The sequence below is a fragment of the Spermophilus citellus genome, assembly GCF_964194105.1.
Source record: "Spermophilus citellus genome assembly, chromosome: 6".
Lineage (NCBI taxonomy): Eukaryota > Metazoa > Chordata > Mammalia > Rodentia > Sciuridae > Spermophilus > Spermophilus citellus.
The window spans coordinates 61,974,887-61,997,988 of NC_138187.1; the positions used below are offsets into that span (position 1 = coordinate 61,974,887).

Consider the following 23,102-nt stretch of genomic DNA (forward strand, 5'->3'; position numbering starts at 1 on the left):
AGAATATAAGCAATAATAAATGCTGGAGACAATGTGGAGAGAAAAGAACACTTTTACACTGCTGGTGGCACCATAAATGAGTACAAACAGTATGGAAATCAGCATGAAGATTCCGCAAAAGACTAGGTATGGGGCTGGGGTTGTGGCTCAGTGGTACAGCCCTCATCTAGCTCATGCGTGGCGCTGGGTTCTATCCTCAGCACCATATGAAAAATAAATAAATAAAACAAAATAAAAGCATATATATATATATATATATATATATATATATATATATATATATATATATATAAAGCCTAGGTATGGAACCATCATATGACCCAACTGTACCACTCTTCCATATTTGATGCCTACCCACGTTTATACCAAGTACCACAATTTACAGTATCCAAACTATGGAATCAGCCTAGATGTCCACGAATAGATGAATGAATAAAGAAAATGTGGTATATTTACACAATAGAGTTTAAGTCAATCATAAAGAAAAATAAAATCATGTCATTTGCAGGAAAATGGATGGAACTAGAGACCATTATAGTAAGTGAAATAAGTCTATCTCAGAAGGTCAAGGATTATATGTTTTCTCTCATGTGCAAAAGCTAGAGAGGAAAAAGGAAAAAAAAAAGGTGGGGGCAGATCACATGAAAGTCAAAGGGCGATCAGTAGAGGAAAGAGACCAGGAGTGGATAATAGTATTGAGGAAGGGGGTAAAGGGCTGGGGAGTGATAGTAGCCAAATTATATTGTTATAGTGTGTGCACATACGAATATGTAACAACAAAATCCCATCATTATGTATTATAATGAGCCAATAAAAATGTTGGAAAAAAAGACAAAAAAAAAATCTTGATTGCTGAATGCATGACAGAAAAAGATGATCTGTTAGCTTAAGGTAGATGTTGAATAATATTATCAAGCTATTAATGCAATGTAGAGTTGAGGGAGTAGAGAAATACTCTAGATGAAGATGTTTAACTCCACAGGACATTTAACCACCCTTTAACTCAACACCTATAAGCTAGTATTATTCAGGTTTTTCTCACTCCGTATCTAGTACATTAACCTTGGCAAGCCAGTAACTTGGGGAACACTAATAAGAACTTCTAGTAAAGATGGCATCTTAACATAACTGATGTGTTCTAGTAGGCTTTTGGACCTAACCAGCAGGTACAAATGTACAAGATGCGGCCTACTACCTCCTCACTCTTCAGAAGGCTTGGTTTTCAGTCCATTTTCACAGCGGGGATTGCGAGCGCGCTTCTGGAGGGTGCCGCCAGGCGGCGCTGTTCCAAAGCCGCTTCACTAACAAGCATCTCCGGCGCTTTTACCCTCCTCTCTCTTGTTCCAGCTTCCGCCGGAAGCAGACCCCGTCTGTTGTCCTCCGGTAGTTTGGGTTGTTTGTAGTGAGTGTACGGCGGCGGGCCGTCTAAGGTTAGCTCCCAGGGGGTGGAGAGGGGATCTGGAGCTTAACCCCGTGCAGCGAGATGGACATTTTGAGATCAGAGATTTCCCGGAAGCGGCAGCTGGTGGAAGAGAGAAACCTGTTGGTGGTAAGGGTCCTTGAGGTTGTGGGGGCTGAGGGTCGAAGAATGGTGTATTTGTGTGTCAGGGGATGCCGGGGTACGAGCATTTTGGGCAGACATGGGGCTGGGCGACAGTCCTGCCTCTGTCCCGGAAGGCCCTTTCTAGATCCATCCTTCGGTCCCTTTCTGGGGAATCTTCATGGATGGAAGTGTGAGAGTTGCAGGAAAACTCAAGGTGGTTTTTTTGTTGTTGTTTTTGTTGTTGTTGTTTCGACTTTCCCCTTTTTTCCTGCCTTCTTTTCCCTAGCAGTTTACTTAGGTAAACAACCCGCTCTGACCCACTCCCATCTGTCGATACTCTTTGGATCTACCTCAGTTCCTCAGTTCCGAGAGTTGACTTCTGTCGTTTAAGGGTTTGTGCCCAGCTGAAACAGGAAGGACGGTCTCAGATCCCATCTTCGAACGTTCCTTCCTATTAAACTCAATCTTTTTGTTTCCCCATCTTTCCTCTTCCCCAACACATACAAAGTTTATGGGTCTGCTCTTCATGGAATGGAAAGCTAAGATTTTTTTGGAGAGGTACTAAAAAAAAGGAGAAAGAACACCTAATTTAGGAACCTCCTTAAATTGTTCTCCTTTCCTTTATTGCATAACAGTAATTAGGTCACCAGTTTTCAAAGCTTTTGGTCTCAGGACCTCTTCATACTCTTTAAGTTATTGAGGACGCCAGCTTTTGTTGATGTATCATATCTATTAGTATTTACCAAATTTTAAAAGTAAAATTGAGAAACTTGACACATTTCATTACATAGCATAAAAGTTGTATTATTTAATATCTGCTGATCTAATGTGGTTTCTTTAAGCACTAGGAAACTGTCAAGCTCATGATGGCAGGCCCAAGTCCTCCACACTTTTAATTTTTGCTTGAAAGCTGGAATTTCATCACAGCCAACAAATACTACTAGTTTTTTTTTTTCTTAAAGTGATGGGTTCATGGTGTTCAGTTTTAGGAAGTTGTCTGACAAATATTCAAGTCTGGATAATTATGGCTTGTCAGTATTTGTGTATGACAAAATGGTATTAAGAAGAAGAACACTGATTTAGTCTACAGCTTGATTGTTTGATTGCTTTTCCACCAGATAACCATTATACTTCGGTAAAAAGGAAAAATTATTTTTGTATACTTTGTTTTGTCATACAGGATGTGAAAAAAAAGTCAAGGATTAATGCCTAGTAAAATTAAAAATTTTGCTGTAGGTTGAGCATTCTTAATCCTAAATCTGAAATCCTCCAGAATCCAACACTTTTTGAGCGCAGACATTGTGCCACAAGAGGAAAATTCCACACTTGACCTCAGTGGAATTTTCAAAGCATAGGCACACTAAAAACATCATATAAAATTACCTTCAGGTTTTATGTGTGAAGTGTGTATAAAACATACGTGAATTTTGTGTTTAAATTTGGGTTCCATCCCCAAGATACCTTGTTATGTATGTGCAAATATTCCAGAATTCAAAAAAATCTGAAATACAAAACACTTTCAAGTATTTAAATAAGAGATGTTCAACTTGTACTTCATCAAGGAGATTCAGAAGTAAAACTGGCTCCCTCTAAATACAAAAGTTTTGTGCCACTGCCTTGATTATTTCTAAGGCTGTGGCCAGCTTTACCATGCTTTTTACGTACAGTGCAGATGTCAACAGAGTAAATAGACTATTTTTTGGGGGTGGTGGTGGTGGTGGTACTGGGGATTGAACTGAGGGTCACTCTATCACTGAGCCACATCTTCAGCCCTAATTTTGTATTTTTTAAATTTTAAGACAAGTTCTCACTGAGTTGTTTAGCACCTTGCTTTTTTCTGAGGCTGGCTTTGAACTCTTGATCCTCCTGCCTCAGCCTCCCAAGCCACTGGGATTACAGTTGTGCTCTACTGTGCCTGGCCCTAACTATCTTTTGATCATAAAATCCAATTTGCCAGTTTGTTTGTTGGTTTGTTTGGGTCTTTTTGAAATGTAGTATTATTCTGTTGCCCAGACTGGTCTCAAACCCCTAGGCTTAAATGATCCTTGCACCTCAGCTTCCAGAGTTCTGGAACTATAGATGTATGCCACCACTCCAGGCTCTCCAATATGTTGGCTTATCATTTTTTGTGACTTGTCTGGGAATTTAAAATAATATAACCAGTTGGAAAACCATTTGGCAGTTTTTTGAGAATTAAACTTACACCTAATGATATCCTCCCACCATTCCACCTCCAAATACTCAAAGAGTAAATTGTAGAACTATCCCCTTATATCATCTTCTAAAAGTTTATAGTTTATCTTTTATTAAAAAAACTAGGAGTTTCTAAAAATTCTAGTCGGTTTTTTTTGTATGATGCAGAGTAGGGGTTGTAGTTTGCTGATTTTCTTATGGATATCCAGTTCACTATTTACTGAAAGTATTTTTCCCTTTGTATAGTTGTGGTATCTTTATCAAAAATCAGACAGTTGTGTAAGTGTGGCTTCATTCTGGGTGCTGTGTTCTTTTCCAGTGACATGTTTGCTGATCCTTATGCCTGTGCCACTCTCTGTGATCACTGTAGCATCCTGATAAGTCTTAAAGTCAGATAATGTAAATAATATCACCACTACTACTGGTTGTTATTCTCTCCCTTCTCTCCGTTTTCTTACCCTCCCTCAGCCCCTCTCTCACTGTTGCCCATCATTCTTATAATTCTTCTTATTTGTGGAATTTTATTTATTTTTTAAGCTTTGGCATTCTAAACACTATATGTCCTGGGTTTTGTTTTTGTTTTGGATGGGATGCTGGAGGTCCAACCCAGGTCCTTGTGCATGCTAGGCAAGCCCTATACCACAGAGTTACACCCTCAACCCACACTGTATGTAGAGTGTACAGTTGAGTTTTGACCTGTGTTCAGCGAAACTGTCTGCAGAATGAAGAGAGTGAACATACCAATCTCACCCAAAGGTCTCCTTATGCCTCTTCATAATCCCTCCTCCTTGTCTTTCCCTGCATTCTGTCACAGGCAGCCACTGACCTGCTTTTGGTTACTTCAGGTAGATTACATTTTTCTAGAATTTTATGTAAGCAGAATCATTTGGTTTGTTCTCTGCTTGGTTGTCTTCTTTTCTTGAACTTGTTTTATTTTTTATTTTCTCAAGATTTTTCACTGACATCACTGAAAAAATACATTGCATGGCTTATAGGATTTTCTAACACTTTATGATTCTTTCACTTTGAAAAGCATTGTGTCTCTTTAAATTGTATGCCCTCCTGTTTGATGTATTACTTCAGACTCTTAAGGTTTGTTTCACGCTAACAAGATGTTGACTTGCCTCATGGTTTGTGATCTCACACATACTGTTTTGCATTGGATATTAGGCTCTGTAGTTGTAAATCCTAGTGCCTTTTTCCTTTTTGCAGAGGTTTTTGTTTTTTGTTTTTTGTTTTTTGTTTTTTTTTTGGTACAGGATATTGAACCCAGGGGCACTTAACCACTGAGCCATAGCCTCAGCCCCCCCACCTTTTTTTTTAGTTGTAGTTGGACAAAATACCTCTATTTTTAAATTTTATTTTATTTTTAAAGTTTATTTGTTAGGTGTAGATGGACACAACACAATGCCTTTATTTTTATGTGGTGCTGAGAATCGAACCCAGGACCTCACCCATGCTAGGCGAGCGCTCCACCACTGAGCCACAACCCCAGCCCCCTCAGCCCTTTTTTATATTTTGTTTAGAGACAGGGTCTCACTGAGTTGCTTAGGGCCTTGCTAAGTTGCTGAGGCTCCTGCCTTAGCCTCCCAAGCCTCTGGGATTATAGGTATGCACCACCACACCTGGCTTTTACAGGGCTTTTGTTAATATTTGTATCCATTTATATAAACATGATTTTAACATAATTGGAGGGATGGTAATTCTAAATTCATGTTGTTTGCATATTATTTTTTACATTTGATAATCTTGTTTAGTGAAGACAGACATTTCAGGTGATGTGGTAGGAAGGTGTGTGCACTTTAACCTGTGAATCTTTAGTTTTATAATCCAAAAAGTACAACTCGGACAAAGTGCAAGAATCTTTGAAAAGCAGCAGGTAGGGGTCTATGGATGACTTTTTGAGACGTTCTAGTCTTAAGCTTTTGTTAGGGGTATTCAATGGAATGGAGACATGGTAGTCAGAGGTAACATAATTGGACTTGGGCTCTGGCCTTGGCATTCCTTTTATTTCTTCTATAGATATATCAACTCTTCCTGAAAGGATGCTAATAGGTGTCTGCCAGCTTACCTATTTGGAATGTAATATTTACATACTACATAGTTAAAAGGAACAATCTAAAATACTGAATTTTAAGAGGGACTAATTAGCTAGGAAAACTAGATAAGTACAAAGTATTTAAGGACCAGAGTTCTAGTCCTGGCTCTGTTACTCATCAGATCTATTAAGTTCTTGAAATGTTACAACCTTTCCTAATTCTCAACTTTCTCATCTCTAAAAGGGGATTAATATCATTTGCTCACATTTTTGTCATGGTAGTTTGATAATTAGATGATGTCATCAATTCCTTGCCACAGTAACATCTTCATCTTTGTGTCTGAAGGGGGTGTGCTTGGTGTATGGTAGGTAAGTGTGTTGGTGTTTATTGAGTTAATGAATGAACTTGTAAACTATTTAAACTTTCACAAAAATTGAATTGTATAATGAACTTGTATACCCTTCCCCTAGTACCTGTAACTCTAAAAATTAGACATATTTTTATATCACCAAAATATGATCACATCTAACAAAATTAAAATAGTTTCCTTAAGCTGTATCAAATTCATATTAACATATCCCCAGTCAAATTATATACATATATGTGTTTTTAACCATTGGTTTGTTCAAATGAGATCCACACAAATCTTGACTAATTGAATTCATTTATTGTGACTATTGGTTTCTTTTAATCGAGAATGTTTTTATTCCTCCAGCTGCTCTCCCTCCAACACTATTGACATATTGGAGAAAGGAGGACTAATTTTGTACACATCCTAGATTTGTTTGATTAATTACTGTTGTTACCATTTTGTTTACTTCTCTACTCCTACAGTAAGGGTAAAGAATATTTGATAGATGGTGCTGAGTACTTCTTGTGGTATCACATAGAGGTATATAATCTTTTACAAATGCCAAGCTTGATCAGTGGGTTCAAGTGTTGGCAGCCTGATCTTTCCATTGTCACCATTATAGCCTTCTAATATTTTAGTATCTACTGGTGGTAATTGCCTGAATGAATGAGCTTTTGAAACTAGAGGTGCTAAATACATGTGGAGAGGTATTATTGAGATTCTGTTATAATTACTATTAATAAAATGGGACAGTATCTGTAGTTGAGCAAAGTTATCATTACAGTAAAGATCCGGGAGGCAGAGGTGCAGATAGTAGTAAGATTACAAATTAGGCTGCAGTTTTCACAATGGAATATATGAAGAACTAATATCTTTTTAGCCACAGTAGATTTAGAGCTTATCTATTAGCATCAAAAAATTTAGACATTCTCTTGGAACCTTCTTGTTAGTGAGATTTTAGAAGTTGGGTATATATATGCCATAATTAGTGTTTGTTTCTGTTAAGTGAAAATAATTAAGACATACCATTTTCTGTGATTAATAATGAATCCATTTGTATACATTATCTTTGAATTTATATTTATCTTAGGAAATATTTTGTAATATTTTAGCAAATATTATAAAATATTTTAGAAAATTAAATTTTAAAACGGAACATTTGGAAAGTATTATTGATTTCTATGCTGTTGTACACACTTACTAAAATGACAATGCAAGAAAAATTTAAATATTCATCACATATCAATATCCAGAGAGGTAGCATGTTTCAGGGACTCAATGTGATCATATTGAGAACCAAAAAGTACTTTCAAATTCTTGAGCAACTGAAGAATATTTTTTAAAGTTTTCTAAAAGCACTTGATAACTGTGGAATATGAAATTTTGCTCAAGGATTTATTATTAACTTATTTTTTTCTTTGATAGGAAAATAAAAAATATTTCAGACGTAGTGAACTTGTGAAAAAAGAGGAGGAGGCATATTTTGAAAGATGCGGCTACAAGGTATGAATGTGAGCTTTTATATTAAATTGTAAATTTCTGCGTTTAAATTTATATAGCTATTGTTAAATGACAAAATTATTGATCTCTGTTCAATTTATCAATGTTACACATTAGCCTATAAGTGAGAAGCCATCTGGAGAGGTATGAGTTTTTGTTTTTGTTTTGCCTTTAAAAAAAAAAATTCTTGAATTTAGGAATATATATGCATGACTTTTGGCTCGGAATGGTTTGGCTTTTTGTGGACAGCATGAAGTGGCTTGAGATCAAAGCTTGACCTTTTTTTAAAAATTAAGTCCTGGATCTGATGCTGCCTTATTTTCCTCTCTACCACCACTTCTCTCCCTCACCTCTCCCAATAAAACTGTATCTCAGAAGAGTCCAGTTCATTTTATTCCTTCAGCAACAGTGATATTAGCAATGGCATTTCCCCTGCTTTCTCCTGCATATTTTCAGCCATTGATTATGTTTGCATTGTTAATAATTCCTTTTGGGCCCTTAGTAACTCTGCCTGAAATATAGCACCATGTATATGTATATGCTTTTATTGTAATAAGTTATAACATTTCAGATACTGTTTAGTTTATTGAATAGAAAATGTAACTTTGAAATATTGTTTAGAAACAAATGAGTTGTCTGAAAGACTTTATTTGTATGTTTTGGAAGCATGACTGAAACGATTTTCAGATTACCTATTGATAATGTGCTGGGGGTTTTATTGGGAGGGGTTAATGCTTATGAGGTGGAGAAATCGGGTTTAAGTTATTTTTTTTAACTCTATATCTTGTTTAATAATTTTAACTCAACAATTAAGAGATTCTATCAAAATACTATTTGAATCAACTTTTTGCTCATGAAACATCAATATAAAGTAATACTCTTGTGCATGTAATAGGGAAGGTTCTAGAAATTAGTTTATAAGGCATAGCCTTTCCAGAAGGAAGCATGAGGAATGCAAAATGTTATGTATATGCATTTGGCTTTATTTTGTAAGGTTGGAAAGGCACGTACTAAAGAAAAATATAGTTAATATTTTTAAAGGCTTTTTACATATAAAAGCTTATATTTGCATCTTGATCATTTCCTATAAAGATACTGATTTACTTTTAGTTTAGGAAATTAAGATAAGTTCTGTGTAAATAATTATTGTATCCAATTCAGAGATGATTTCTCAGTTCCCAGATCTCTAAATTTGAACTTTTTTAACTTCTTGATAAGGTAGGAAAAAAATTAAGAAAGTGGCAGTTTTTGCTTTGCATAGATTTTCTCAGTGCTGTGGGAGGGCTTTTTTGCTTACATAGAAGAAAGCAAGCACTGAAGTGAAATAAATACTGTAAAGATATTAGTTGTAACTTTGAGTCTAGTTGACAAAATGTCTTAACTCTTTTCCCCAGAGCTATAAATGGCCATTATATAATTTAAAATGCTTTTAGTCCTGAGGGTTTTGAAAAACACCTATTGATATGCTTAAGAAGAAATCACAGGTTTTTGTTTTTGAAGATATTTTTAATAGCTCCTTATTGGTATTAGTGACAATATAGTATCCATTGCTTTTTTTCCCTTTATAGAAACTAATTACAATTTTTTTAAGGCTTGGTCCTGATTTGTCCTGTGAAAATATGAAAGTTTAGTCTTTTACCTCAGTATCAACTAGGATGAGTCCAGCCTTTAGCCATAAACTACAAGATCATTTATTACATAATTAAAAAAATTTTTTGTGGGGGGTACTGGGGATTGAACTCAGGGGCTTTTGATCACTGAGCCCCAGCACCAGCTCTGTATTGTATTTTATTTAGAGACAGGGTCTCACTGAGTTGCTTAGTGCCTCACCATTGCTGAGGCTCGCTTTGAACTCGCAATCTTCCTGTCTCAGCCTCCCAAGCCACTGGGATTATATGTGTGTGCCACTGTGCCTGGCTATTACATAATTTTTTTACCATTAGAGCTTTTTAAAATTGAGTTTCTTTCTTAATAATTAATAATAATTGATGTTGATTTGCTTTTATGGTCCTTTGAATCTTACTCCCCCTTTCAGTATTTTAGATTTTCCTACAGACAGTGTTTTAGATTTGTCTTCTGGTTAGATAGGAAACCGTGTTTCAACAGACCACACAGTGGGGCTTCTAAATTGCTTAACTCAGTTTTCTCAGTGATTTGGGCAGTATATTTGAAAAAAATGTGAGATTCCTACCCCATTCCCCTTCAGGTTCATATGAACAAGAATGTCACTCTTTCCTTGGATGGCATGTATAAAATAGTGCCATTTTTCATTGTTTTTCTACAAGAATTTAGCTCAGTTTGTGGATCAGTTCTGCATCACCTTGGGAATTTTTCTACATGTCCAATAGTGATTTCTCTGCAGTTGGAATAATACCATTCAAAAGGCAAAATAGGAAAAAGCTAGAGCTTGAAGCTTCATAGTTTCTATTGGAGAGTAGTTCTCTTTAGTCTTCATTTTAAAGCTAAGCAACAATCAGGTAACTCTGTAGGACACTTTTCTCAAAGGTGAAGCAAATTGATTGTTATAAAGAAAAAAGTACTTTTTTTTAGAATTTGGAGAGTGTAAATTTCAGCAACATGAGTTTTGATTTTGCAAATCATTATGGTTATGTTAGTTTTTTATACTAAGAATGCTGTCTCCCGTGTGCATGCTTTCTACTTGTGTTCCTGACATGGATTTGTTTGATAAGCTCTTAAAAGCATGTACATTTATTATGACTTCTTTCCTCAGAGAAACACTTAGAAAACCTTCAGTACTGAAACTTATTTAATGTCCATGAATAGCTAAGATGATGGAATTATAAATATTAGCTGTGTTTTAAAAACTAAATTTCATCTCTTTTGGCTCTTAATATAGATACAGCCAAAAGAGGAGGACCAGAAACCACTAACTTCATCAAATCCAGTATTAGAACTTGAATTGGCAGAGGAAAAATTACCCATGACTCTTTCTAGGCAAGAGGTAAGTTTATATGAGTATTTTATGGGAACATTTTTTTCCACATGTTTACATGAGTTGTGTGTCATTATTTCTCATATAAGATGACTTACTGACCTAAAAGTCCTGTACAAGACAGTTTTCTTCATTAGATTGTAAATTAACCTCTGTTTCTTTTCTTAATAGTATTCTTACTTTTTTTAAAGAGCGTATCATAAACTTTGAATGATAAACACATTAAACATACTTATTAAGTTATAGCTGAATTCATGTTTTCTAAATAATTATACTTAAATTATTTTTTTGTCTAAATTACTTTATTAATTTGCTAACTGCCCTTACTTACTGGTACATCTTTCCAGGTTAAAATACAGTGATTTCTACAATTTTTAACGGCTTTGTAATTTCCCATTGTGTGCTTGCACAAAAATATTTTTAAAACAATTTCTTTCTTAATTGTCATTTTAGATTGCTTCAGCATTTCCCTATTATAAATAATACTGAAATGAACATTCTTGTACAGACATCATTGCAAGCATAATAATGTATGATTATTTCCTTTGGAAAAGTTTCTGGAAGCGTGATTTGTTTCTGAGGCAAAGACTGTATTTTAAGATTTTTTTTTATATACATGTTTATCAAATAGTTTTGTAGATGTTAGATGTGTTATGCCAGTATTTATATTCTACCTGTAGTGTTTGCCCATATCCTGGTCAATAGCAACTATTACTTTACTTACAGAATAGAGATATTTGGGTGATTTAAAGAATTCAACTATAGAGAAGGTATAAAACAAAAATGTCTTTTCTTCTTCCTATCTTCTATCTTTCATACCCCCCCTCCAATCTGTTCTCAGTCCTGCTAGAGTCATTCACTTATACAGTCATCAGTATGCAAGTGTATACTTTTTCTTCCCTTTCACACAAGTGAGATTATTTATATGCTTGTGTGCCTCGCTCTTTTCACTTAAAAATGTATTTTGAAGACTGTTGTATGTGTGCTTTTGTGTGTACACACTATATATGAAAGTTTTTACTTTGGGCAAGTTACTGAGACTTTCTGATTCCTTATTTTTCTTTCTTTTTTTTTGTGTTGGTGGTGGATACTGGAAGTTAAGTCCAGGTGAGCTACATCCCCAGTCCTTTTTTATTTTTTATTTTGAGACGCAGTATCACTAATTTGCTTAGGGGTGTTGCTAATTGGCTTTGAACTTGGGATCCTCCTGTCTTAACTTCTCATGTAGCTGATATCCCTTTTCGTGTCTGTGTCAAAAAATTTTTTTTGTATGTAAGTTTATTTAACAAATTAGAATAATAGAATTCTCACACTATCTTGAATTCAGATAGTTTATTACCTTTCCTTTAGGCAAAATCACTGTCATGTAATCCCACACAGATGAGAATTAGCCATGTAAATTGATATTTAGAAAAATATTGCATAATTCTCATAACTTGGTTCATTAATAGCCCTCAGTTTTACAGTGTTTTAAAGTAATAACTACCTCAAATTCTCTTTTTTTTTTTTTCTATTTAGGTTAATCTTTAATCTTTGTGAGTCCTCAGCAGTCTGTCCATGTTTTATGAGTGTCTGATTGTGGGTAGGGCTCAATATTAGTACAGAGTGTGGCACATAGATCAGAGGGTGGGTATTGTGCCTCTCACTAATACATTTGAGTTGAGGTTGTTAGTTCCTTATTCCATATTTTTATAGTGGGCATTACACAGAAGGAAACCTTCATAGGAATGATGACTAACTGTAGAAGTCACCATGTGAAAATAGGTAAAGGAATTTGGAATAGTTAGCTTAAAGAGAAGAATTAGTGGGCTGGGGATGTGGCTCAAGCGGTAGCGCACTCGCCTGGCATGTATGCGACCCAGGTTCGATCCTCAGCACCACATACAAAAAAGATGTTGTGTCTGCCAAAAACTAAAAAATAAATGTTAAAATTCTCTCTCTCTCTCTCTCTCTCTCTCTCTCTTCTCTCTCTCTCTTTAAAAAAAAGAGAAGAATTAGTAAATATATTTTTTAAATATCCATTGAATTTTGGCGAAATATTGAATATTCTCTGTGGTTTCTTAAAATAGAACTAGGCAATGGGAAGAAGTTTGAGGGATGCAGATTTCAGTTTTGAAAAGCAATGCATATCTGTCCGAAATTGGGGTGGGATATTTCTTTCTTTCTTTTTTTTTAAGATGTTGATGGACCTTCATTTTATCTATCTATCTATCTATCTATCTATCTATCTATCTATCTATTTATGGCACTGAGATCCAAAGCTCACACTTGAAGGCAAACGCTCTACCACTGAGCCACACCCCAGCCCTGGGGTGGGATATTTCATGAAGAGATATGATTATTCTCAGGGATCTGACAAGGACATTTTTGAGGGTTTTTTTTTTTTTTTCCCTGCTTTGATTGGCATTAGATGACCTCTTAAATTTCTGTTTTAATCCCAAACCTCAGTTAATACAAGGAAGTCCTTTTAGTGGTTTCTAGGTGTGTTTTACTGTTTATGTTCCCAGGTTAAGTTCTTGATGGCAGTGTTTTTTTTTTTATCAATTTTTCAATTATAAGTTTTCTTTTATCAGTTATTTTCTTAATTACATTTTTCTTTCTCCTTTTTTAAATGAAACATAATGTACACAAAGAGCATATAAAACATAGATGTAATATAATGGATAATTACATTACCCAAGTCATGAAATCGAGTATGGATCTGTACTTCCAAAGTCCTGTATGTGCCCCTTTTAGTCATCTCTCATTTTCTCTCCTTGAATTTTACTATAGTATTACAGTGCATCCTCTTTGCTATGATTATGGAGTCATTGTTTGACTCCAAGTTTTATTCTCTGTAGAACTGCCATTCTTCCCTCCTATCTTTAGTGTTTTTCTGTGTGTCTTACTGCACAGATTATCCTTCCTGCAACAGGCCAGCAGAGGACTGTTGTTCAAAAAGTGTGATGATAGCACAGCATATCTGTTCATGGAAGATTAAGGAAAGACAAATACAACTTACTTTTTACATCTACATTTCAAAACAGATGTTTGATCACCTAAAATACATGTTGGCAGAGGGTATTAGTATTGTCTTTTGATGTTTTTAAAAAGAGGACTGAGACACAGTTATGTAAATTGAGGACCAAAACTGTATCCCTTCTCTTATGTTCTTATAAGTAAGGAGCGTGTGTGTCTTGCAGAAAAATGAGTGGTCTATATTTGGGGCTTGCTTTAGGTTTGAATTATAGATTTGCATGTCAGACCACTTTCTAGGAGCTATTCAGTAATAAAATATTTTTAGCAATGACAATGAGTCAAAATAGACTTTTAACTAAGGTATTTTCTCTTTCATTCACCGACATCTTTTTTTAGTGTAGACAGATGATTAAAATATTTTATTTTTCACTCAGAAATATGTACTTAGATAATTCAATTCATTTTATTAAACACTGATTTCAATTTTAAGGTAAAATATGTAAATTGTTTTGAGGTATTTGGGTTTTTTTCCCATTTCACAAATTAAATGAATTACTAGGCTTTTGTTTTTTTATAGGTTATCAGAAGGTTAAGAGAAAGAGGAGAACCAATTAGACTATTTGGAGAAACTGATTATGATGCTTTTCAACGTTTAAGAAAAATAGAGATCCTCACACCAGAAGTTAATAAGGTAAGAAGTCAGAATAAAGTTAGAAAAATACAATTGACTAGAATAGTTTGGACTTTGACTAATTGTGTTACTATATGTAAAAAATTGAAAAATACCGTTGCTTCTGATGCTGTTTACTTTCATAAAAATGTATGTAACTTGCATACAGTTTAGTGCATTTTGACAAATACAAGTGTATAACCCTACCCTTATCGTGATATAGAATATTTCTATCACCTCAGAAAGTTCTCCAGTGCCCCTTCATAGCCAGTCCCCATATCTCTCCTCCACTTCCAGGAAGCCACCTTTTGAATTCTGTCACCTTTATTTATTTACTTGGTCTGGTGTCTCATATGGCTAACCTCAGTGTATATCTGGTTTATCTTGCTCAGTGTAACATTTTTTAGCTTCTCCCATGCTATTGCAGAATTCACTGATTTCCTTTCCATTGCCCAGTGATATTCAGTTATATAAATGTACTATAGTTCGTTTTGAGCTTTGGGCTATAATAAATAAAACTTCTGTGAACATTGATATCTGTATCATATTTGAGCCTATTATTTTTTCTCTTGAGTAAATATGTTTTGTTTCTTTGGGAAATACCTAGAAGTGGAATTGCTAAATAATAAAAATAGATACATGCTTAAGTAAGAAATGCCAGACATTTCTAAATATCATCCTATGGTATTGTTAGTCTTTTTAATTTTAACCATTCTCTTGTATGTATAGTAGTATCTCATTGTGATTTTATTCATATTTCCCTATTTACTAAGATGATGAATCTCTACTTTTTCATAGACATCCTTCATAGACTTTCTGTAGTATTAGTCATATTCATTGTTAAATTGGATTATCTTTTGAATTTGGGAGTTATTTGTATACTTATAAATTTTGTGACTATTTTCTCCTAGTCTGTATCTTGTTTTAATCTCTCAATGATGTCTTTGCTGAGCAGTTTAAATTTTGATGAAGTGAAATCTATTAGCTTTTCCTTTTATGGTTGTTGTTGTTTATGTTGTGCTTAGGAAATCTTTGCCTACCCCAAGGTCTCCTTCCTTTGTATTTTCTTTTGGAAGTTTAATAGTTTTAGATTTTGATGAAAGCTCTGATCGTGTTTCATGGCTCAATATGTGGTCCATTCCAGGGACTCTTGAAAAGAGTATGTTTTTTATTTTGTTATATATTTCTACAAGTGTCAATTATGATAGTGTTGTTCATATCTTTGTGGCCTCAATAACGTTTTATCAAATTTGCTCTATCAGTTCCTGAAAGATGGGTATGGTCATCTATGGCTGTGCAACAGACCATACCCAAACTTAGTCATGTAAAAGAATTTATTAATAGAAAATCTTTTGTTTATCTGTGAGTATAACAAATCACTTAGAAACCTGGTAGTTTAGATAATTTATCATCTCACAGTTTTGTAGTTTGATTGGGCTAGTTGTCTTTCGCTTGGGGTCTTCCATGTGATTGCATTTAGATAAGAGTCATCTGAAATCATCTAAAGACTCCTCTGGACTAGTCCTTATGTGCCTGGCATCTCAGATGGAAGGTGAGAATTGCTGGGGCCTAACTGGGCATCTCTTTCTTCATGTAGGTTTCTTTTTGCTAGCTTGGGCTTCATGACTGCTTTCCCTATTTGTTGCCAAACCACCTTCCTGCTTCACTTTTCAACATTGCCATGGCACAAACAGTTGCCTGAACACTTTCAGTCTCTGTCTATAATGATCATTTTTCCTGTGCCTTTTGTTTTTCTCTTGTATGCCTTGGTTGAAACCTTTTGTTTTTTCAGACAAAATTAAAGATTGTTTCTCTTCTTCTAATTAATTAATTAATTAATTAATTGAATTAATTAATTGCTTCCCTCTCTATGCTCCTGTAATAAACTTCTGTTAGTTCACTTACTGTGTTTCACTAATATTGGATTGTTGTACGTATTTATCTTTTCCTGGTTTAATTTTGTTTTCCAAGTCTAGTGTCTTGCTTATGTGGTTTTTAGGAAAGAGCATAGGAACAAAAACTCTGGATTCCATTCCTGATTTATAATTATTAATTATTGGGCCACTGACAAGTATTTAATTTACTTGAACCTTAGAGTCCTTATTTATAAATTGAAGGCAGTGATATCTGTTTCACAAGGATGTTGTGAGAATTCAGCAAGATAATCATTGGGTACTGGCCTTATGCATTTTACATAGGAAGTACTTGATGTTTGGTAAATTAAAGAGTTTTGAGTTGAATATTTCTCTTCTATGTTTATGAAAGAACAGTAGAAAATAATCAAATTGCTTGTGATAAACAAAAACTAATATTTGTTGGATACTTACTGTGCTCCAGTGACTGTTGAAAGTGCAGTGTACATTAATTTGCCTATTTATATAACTTGATATTTGCAAGGCTTTTGGAACAGTTCTAGTACATAGTAAATGTTAAAAAAAACAAAAAATATTTCTCATGACATCTACATAGTAGATGATATTGTTCTCATTTTATAGGTACAACAACTGAGGCATACGTGGGTAAAGTAAGTTGTCTAAGAGTAGTTAGCTACAAAGATTTGAAGCCTGATAGACTTCACAACTGTGGCTTTTACATCTCATGGCTGATTTTCATTCACATTGAGGAAACTGAGGCTTCCATTTTTTATTAAATAGTCACGCAGTGAATATGCGTGTAATGTGGAATTTGCCAGTTTGCTAGAAATGAAGTTGAGAACCTGACATATAGATGAGATACCAGCTTTATTCTAAATATTTGAGGAGTTCAGAGAAGTTGCAGTGAAGTTGGATGTTTTAAATGAATGGTGGGGACCCCAATGAAGATCTGGTCATTTTCACTAAGCCTTGTTAGAAAATTACAGCATTTATGAAGATTCTTATTTGAATTTGTTGCTCATGTCTGTTTTATTTTTCTAACCACCAGTTTGGCCATTGTGCATACATTCCTTTAAATATGTTTGTAAGAATTAACTTTGGAGAATAATGCTAATATTATGCATACTAGTTTTACCAAATTCTTAACTCCTTGTAGGGAGAAAAATGAAATGTACTTCTTATTACTGTAAAATTGAAGGTGAAACATCAGTGAAATTTCATAATGGGTATACTTCCTTTCTCCTCTTTAAAAATTTTTTTTGTCATATATATAATATATATTTTAATAAGAAATATATATTTTAATAAAAAATATATGTATGTATTTAGTTATTGATGGACCTTTATTTATATTTATTTACATGTGGTGCTGAGAATCAAATCCTCAAACATGCTCATCTATTACTGAGGTTATAACCCTAGCCCCCTTTTTCCTCTTTCTTAGGGCTTGAGGAATGATCTGAAAGCAGCTTTGGATAAGATTGATCAACAGTACCTCAATGAAATTGTGGGTGGTCAAGAACCTGGAGAGGAAGATACACAAAATGATTTGAAAGTTCATGAAGAAAACACGACAATTGAAGAGTTAGAGGTAATCTCCACTCCCAGCCCAGCTCATTCCCCATCACTTTTCCTCTGGAGCAGATGGCTAAGTTGATCAGTGTTTACTGAAAAGCCACTACCATCTTGGGTCAGTACAAAGGCCCTTCTTTTATTTCATGCTTTTATTCATTTATTCTTCTTTTGCTCGTTCTTTATTCATATTCCTCTACTTCCTAACCTCAAAAATTAGTCATTATAATATGTTTGACATGATCCTTGCATTTGTTTAGGTTCTTGTAAAATCTGCAGTGTACTATGTATATACATGCACATGCATGCACACGTACATATTTTGGGGGGGTTGACTCCAAGGCCTCATGTATGTAGGGAAGTGCTCTGTCACTAAGCTACATACCCAGGTCGTTTTTTTTTTTGTTTTGTTTTGTTTTTGGTACTGGGAATTGAACCCAGATGGACTTAAGCCACTGAGCTATCCCCAGGTTTTTTTTGTTTGTTTGTTTGTTTGTTTTTAAGAGATAGGGTCTTGCTGAGTTGCAGGGCCTAGATAAGTTGCTGATGCTGGCTGTGCCCAGCCCCTAGGCCTTTTTAAATTTTTATTTTGAGACAATTTCACTAAGTTGCCTAGGCTAGCCTTGAACTTGTGATCCTCCTGCCTTAGCCACCTGAGTGGCTGGGATTACAGGTATCTGACAACATGCCTGGCTATGTCCATATAATTTTTATTTTCATAAATAATATTGTGTAGTGATAGTCTTATTTTATTTTTTTACTTTTCTTTTTTTCACTTCATGTTGTTTTTGAGATCCATTCTTGATGCTTTAGGTACATTTAGACCTTTGCTTTTAATTGCTGCATATTATGGCAATATTTTACCTTATAATTGTGGATAGCTGGATTGTTCCCAGCTCCTTATTAATCACAAACAACTTTATGATAAGTAGTCTTTAGTACACCACTGTGTACTAAAACAGCATATAAAAAACATGGCTTAGCTTACAATTTTTTTAATTTTTAATAAGAAATAAACTGTTATTTTTCTGTTTCCTTTGTTTCTGGTTCTTGTACCTGTAGTGGTCTCTAAGAGTAAGATTGTAGTAAGATTGATTAAAATTGTCATTTTAATCACTTCTTCCCCATCACCTATGATGGTCCCTAAATTTTACTAAACAATTGATATAGGCAACCATTTGTTAGTTGGACTCACTTGTTCCTTCTTTCCTCCCACCCTCCTTCTTTATCTTTCTTTCTGTTTTGAAGAAAGCTTTATTGAGATATTCACATACTATATGATATACTCGTTTAAAGTATATAATTTAGGGGATTTTAATATATCCACTGGGTGGTACAACCATTATCACTATCTATTAGAACATTTTTGTTCCTTCCCAAAGAAATGTCATATCCATTAGGAGTCATTGTACTTACCCGTTGTCTTTTTTTTTGGCACTGGAGATTGAACTCAGGGACACTTAACCACTGAGCCATCATATCCCCAGCTCTTTTTTGTATTTTATTTAGAGATAGGGTCTCATTGAGTTGCTTAGGGCCTTGCTAAGTTGTTGAGACTGGCTTTGAACCTGTGATCCTCCTGCCTCAGCCTCCTGATCCAATGGATTACTGGCGTGCACCACCACATGTGATTCTGATTCTTTTTTCTCTCCCCCTGTCTTTGGAGTTATAAAAGATATTACAATTTCTCTGTAGAAATGGCAAATCAGTTTTGGGCTTCTTTTTTCTTTTTAACTAGAAATTCCAACAGATTTTTAAATAAAAATTACACAGAATATGTGATAAAGAGCATTGAATAATATGGTGTTGGTCACATATACACACACCACATTTGAATACATCCATGCAGTTTGCTCTGTTTATTAACAGAAGTATCATTTCTTTTTCTTTAGACACTGGGGGAGTCTTTAGGGAAAGGCGATGATCATAAGGACATGGACATCATCACCAAGTTCCTGAAGGTATGTATCATAGGTGAGGGAAAGAGGCATTCGGAATACTCAAGAACTGTTCTTCTATTTTTTGAGTATCAAAGGTTAAAGGCTAGATAGGGACATTCTCAAAAAACATGAGTGCTTGTGCTATGTTTATGACATCACTTTACACTTGTATATAGTGGTTAATGAAAGAAAAAGTGTATTTACTTTCTTTGTGATGCTTTTCTCAAAAGTTGACTAATTCATATAAACATACACAAAAGAATCCCAACAGTACAGTGAACAAGAAATTCGGAGGAATTGCTTATTTTTTTCTTAACGCCTAGGAAGGAGTGCAATGGCGGGGTTCCAGAAGCTTTTATGAGATATCTATGAAAGTAAAGAAAGGAAGGAAGTGGAAAGACATTGGCAATTCAAAAAGTAAACATATCTATAACCTTCCAGAGTGTTCATTTCTTCCCTTGTACATATAGTTGCCTATTATTTATTTATTTATTTAAATTTTTTTTTAAAGTTTTTTTTTAAGTTGCAGGTGGACATAATACTTTTATTTATTTATTTATTTTTTATTAGCTACACATGACAGTACAATGATCTTGACAATTCATACATTTGAATCAAATGGGGTATAATTTCTAATTTTTCTGATTGTACAGGTTGCAGAATCACATTGGTCATACAGTCACCTATATACATACAGCAATAATAATGTCTATTTTATTCTGCTGCTTTTCCTATCCCCCCTTCCTCTCCCCTCCCAACACTTCTCTCTACCCAATCTAATGTGACACACTTTTTTTTTTTCTCCTCACAACATCATACATGTATTCTGTATAACGATGAGGGTCTCCTTCCATCTTCCATGCAATTCCCCTTCTCCCTCCTTTTCCCTCCCACCTCTCTTCCCTATTTAGGGTAATATTCTTCTCATGCTCTTCCTCCCTATCCCATTTTGAGTCAACCCTCTTATATCAAAGAAGACATTCGGCATTTGTTTTTTAGGGATTGGCTAACTTCACTTAGCATAATCTACTCTAATGCCATCCATTTCCCTGCAGATGCCATGATCTTGTTATTTTTTTAGTGCTGAGTAATATTCCATTGTGTATAAATGCCACATTTTTTTTTATCCATTCATCTATTGAAGGGCATCTAGGTTGGTTCCACAGTCTAGCTATTGTGAATTGTGCTGCTATAAACATTGATGTGGCTGTGTCCCTGTAGTATGCTCTCTTTAGATCTTTTGAGTATAGTCCGAGAAGGGGAATAGCTGGGTCAAATGATGGTTCCATTCCCATCTTTCCAAGGAATCTCCATACTGCTTTCCAAATTGGCCGCACCAATTTGCAGTCCCACCAGCAATGTATAAGTATGCCTTTTTCCCCCGCATCCTCGCCACCACTTATTTTGTTTGACTTCATAATGGCTGCCATTCTTATTGGAGTGAGATGGTATCTTAGAGTAGTTTTAATTTGCATTTCTCTGATTGCTAGAGATGGTGAGCATTTTTTCATGTATTTGTTGATTGATTGTATATCCTCTTCTGAGAAGTGTCTATTCAGGTCCTTGGCCCATTTGTTGATTGGGTTATTTGGTTTTTTGTTGTTTAACTTTTTGAGTTCTTTTTATACTCTAGAGATTAGAGCTCTATCTGATGTTTTGAGGGGTAAAAATTTGTTCCCAGGATGTAGGCTCCCTATTCACATCACATATTATTTCTCTTGCTGAGAAAAAACTTTTAGTTTGAATTCGTCCCATTTGTTAATTCTTGGTTTTAATTCTTGTGCTATAGGTGTCTTATTAAGGATTTTGGGGCCTGCCCCAACGTGACGAAGATTAGGGCTAACTTTATCTTCTATTAGACGCAGAGTCTCTGGTTTGATTCCTAGTTCCTTGATCCATTTTCAGTTGACTTTTGTGCATGGTGAGAGAAAGGGATTCAATTTCATTTTGTTGCATATGGATTTCCAATTCTCCCAGCACCATTTGTTGAAGATGCTATCCTTTCTCCATTGCATGCTTCTAGCACCTTTGTCTAATATAAGGTGTTTGTTATTTTGTGGATTTGTCTCTGTGTCCTCTATTCTATACCATTGGTCTACCAGCCTGTTTTGGTGCCAGTACCATGCTGTTTTTGTTACTATTGCTCTGTAGTATAGTTTAAAATCTGGTATCGCAATACCACCAGTTTCACTCTTCCTGCTTAGAATTACTTTAGCTATTCTGGGTCTCTTATTTTTCCAGATGAACTTCATAATTGCCTTTTCTATTTCTGCAAGGAATGCCATTGGGATTTTGATGGGAATTGCATTGAATCTGTATAGTGCTTTTGGTAATATGGCTATTTTAATAATATTAATTCTGTCCATCCATGAGCAAGGTATATCCTTCCATCTTCTAAGGTCTTCTTCTATTTCTTTCTTTATGGTTCTGTAGTTTTCATTGTATAGATCTTTCACCTCTTTTGTTAGGTTGATTCCCAGGTATTTTATTTTATTTTTTGACACAATACCTTTATTTTCTTATATGGTGCTGAGTATAGAACCTAGTGCCTCACGCATGCTAGGCGAGCACTCTACCTCTGAGCCACAACCCCAGCCCCCGATTGCCTATTTTTTAATTGATTTGCTAATTATGTCTTTTTTTAATATATATTTTTTTTAGTTGTAGATAGATACAATTTTTATATGGTGCTGGGGATCAAACTCAGTGCCTTATGTGTGCCAGACAAATGCTGTACCACTGAGCTACAGCTCCAATCCCTTAATTCTATCTTTATTATAGGCGTTTCTAACTCTGGTTAAGCCTAGTTGTTTTTAATGTTTATTCACAAGCTGTTCAGTTGGAGATTTAAGTATAAAGAATGATTTTACTTGTATTTAGATTTTAAATATATTATTTTGGTCATAAAGATTCTAAAATATATGGAGGATAGGGCGTGGAACTAGTATGAACAAGTCTTTTATTTTGGAGTGATGGCCTCCCCTTTGTAGGTGTGCATAAAGGAGTATATCCCCCTCAGCCTTCACATTGCCTTGGAAGGAGTACCATGTATACGGTCAAACCCAGAGGGGACTAGGTTTGTTTCTGGGGGTGGAGGCAAGAAGTGGGAGGGATGGGTCACAGTCTGCTTTATTTTCATTTCTTTTTTTTTCTTCCTTCTTTAGTCAGGTGCTTTAGTGGGACTTTTTTTTTTTAATTGATTTATTGTCTGTACTGTATAAGTAGTTCAAATAATACAGCATACTTGGGAGACAGTATCATAGTGCATATGGTCTTATGGATGATTAATCCAACTTGGTCAAATTTTATGTGATAGGTACAATTTTTTGCAAATAAAGTAAAAGTTTATTCAAATAATTAAGAATTTTTTTTTTTTTTTTAATTTCGTACTGGATTGAATTCGGGGGTACTCAACCACTGAGCCACATCCTCAACTCTTTTTTGTATTTTATTTAGAGGTAAGGTCTCACTGAGTTGCTTAGCGCCTCCTTTTGTTGAGACTGGCTTT

The 23,102-nt window shown here is 34.9% G+C and overlaps 1 protein-coding gene across 3 annotated transcripts in view; it reads left to right on the forward strand.

The window, feature by feature from the left end:
• Window positions 1-1,359: 1,359 nt before the first annotated feature.
• PRPF18 (pre-mRNA processing factor 18) overlaps window positions 1,360-23,102 on the forward strand; it is a 36,240-nt gene continuing 14,497 nt past the window's right edge. For 2 of the 3 annotated variants that reach the window (XM_081297604.1, XM_081297605.1), the window contains exons 1-7: window positions 1,360-1,549; window positions 7,553-7,630; window positions 7,745-7,771; window positions 10,485-10,589; window positions 14,116-14,229; window positions 17,527-17,673; window positions 19,547-19,615. In XM_081297604.1, coding sequence (XP_081153730.1) covers window positions 1,484-1,549; window positions 7,553-7,630; window positions 7,745-7,771; window positions 10,485-10,589; window positions 14,116-14,229; window positions 17,527-17,673; window positions 19,547-19,615 — 606 coding nt within the window. In that variant the 5' untranslated portion in view covers window positions 1,360-1,483. The remainder of the gene's footprint in view (window positions 1,550-7,552; window positions 7,631-7,744; window positions 7,772-10,484; window positions 10,590-14,115; window positions 14,230-17,526; window positions 17,674-19,546; window positions 19,616-23,102) is intronic. The other variant, XM_081297606.1, reaches the window with a different exon arrangement.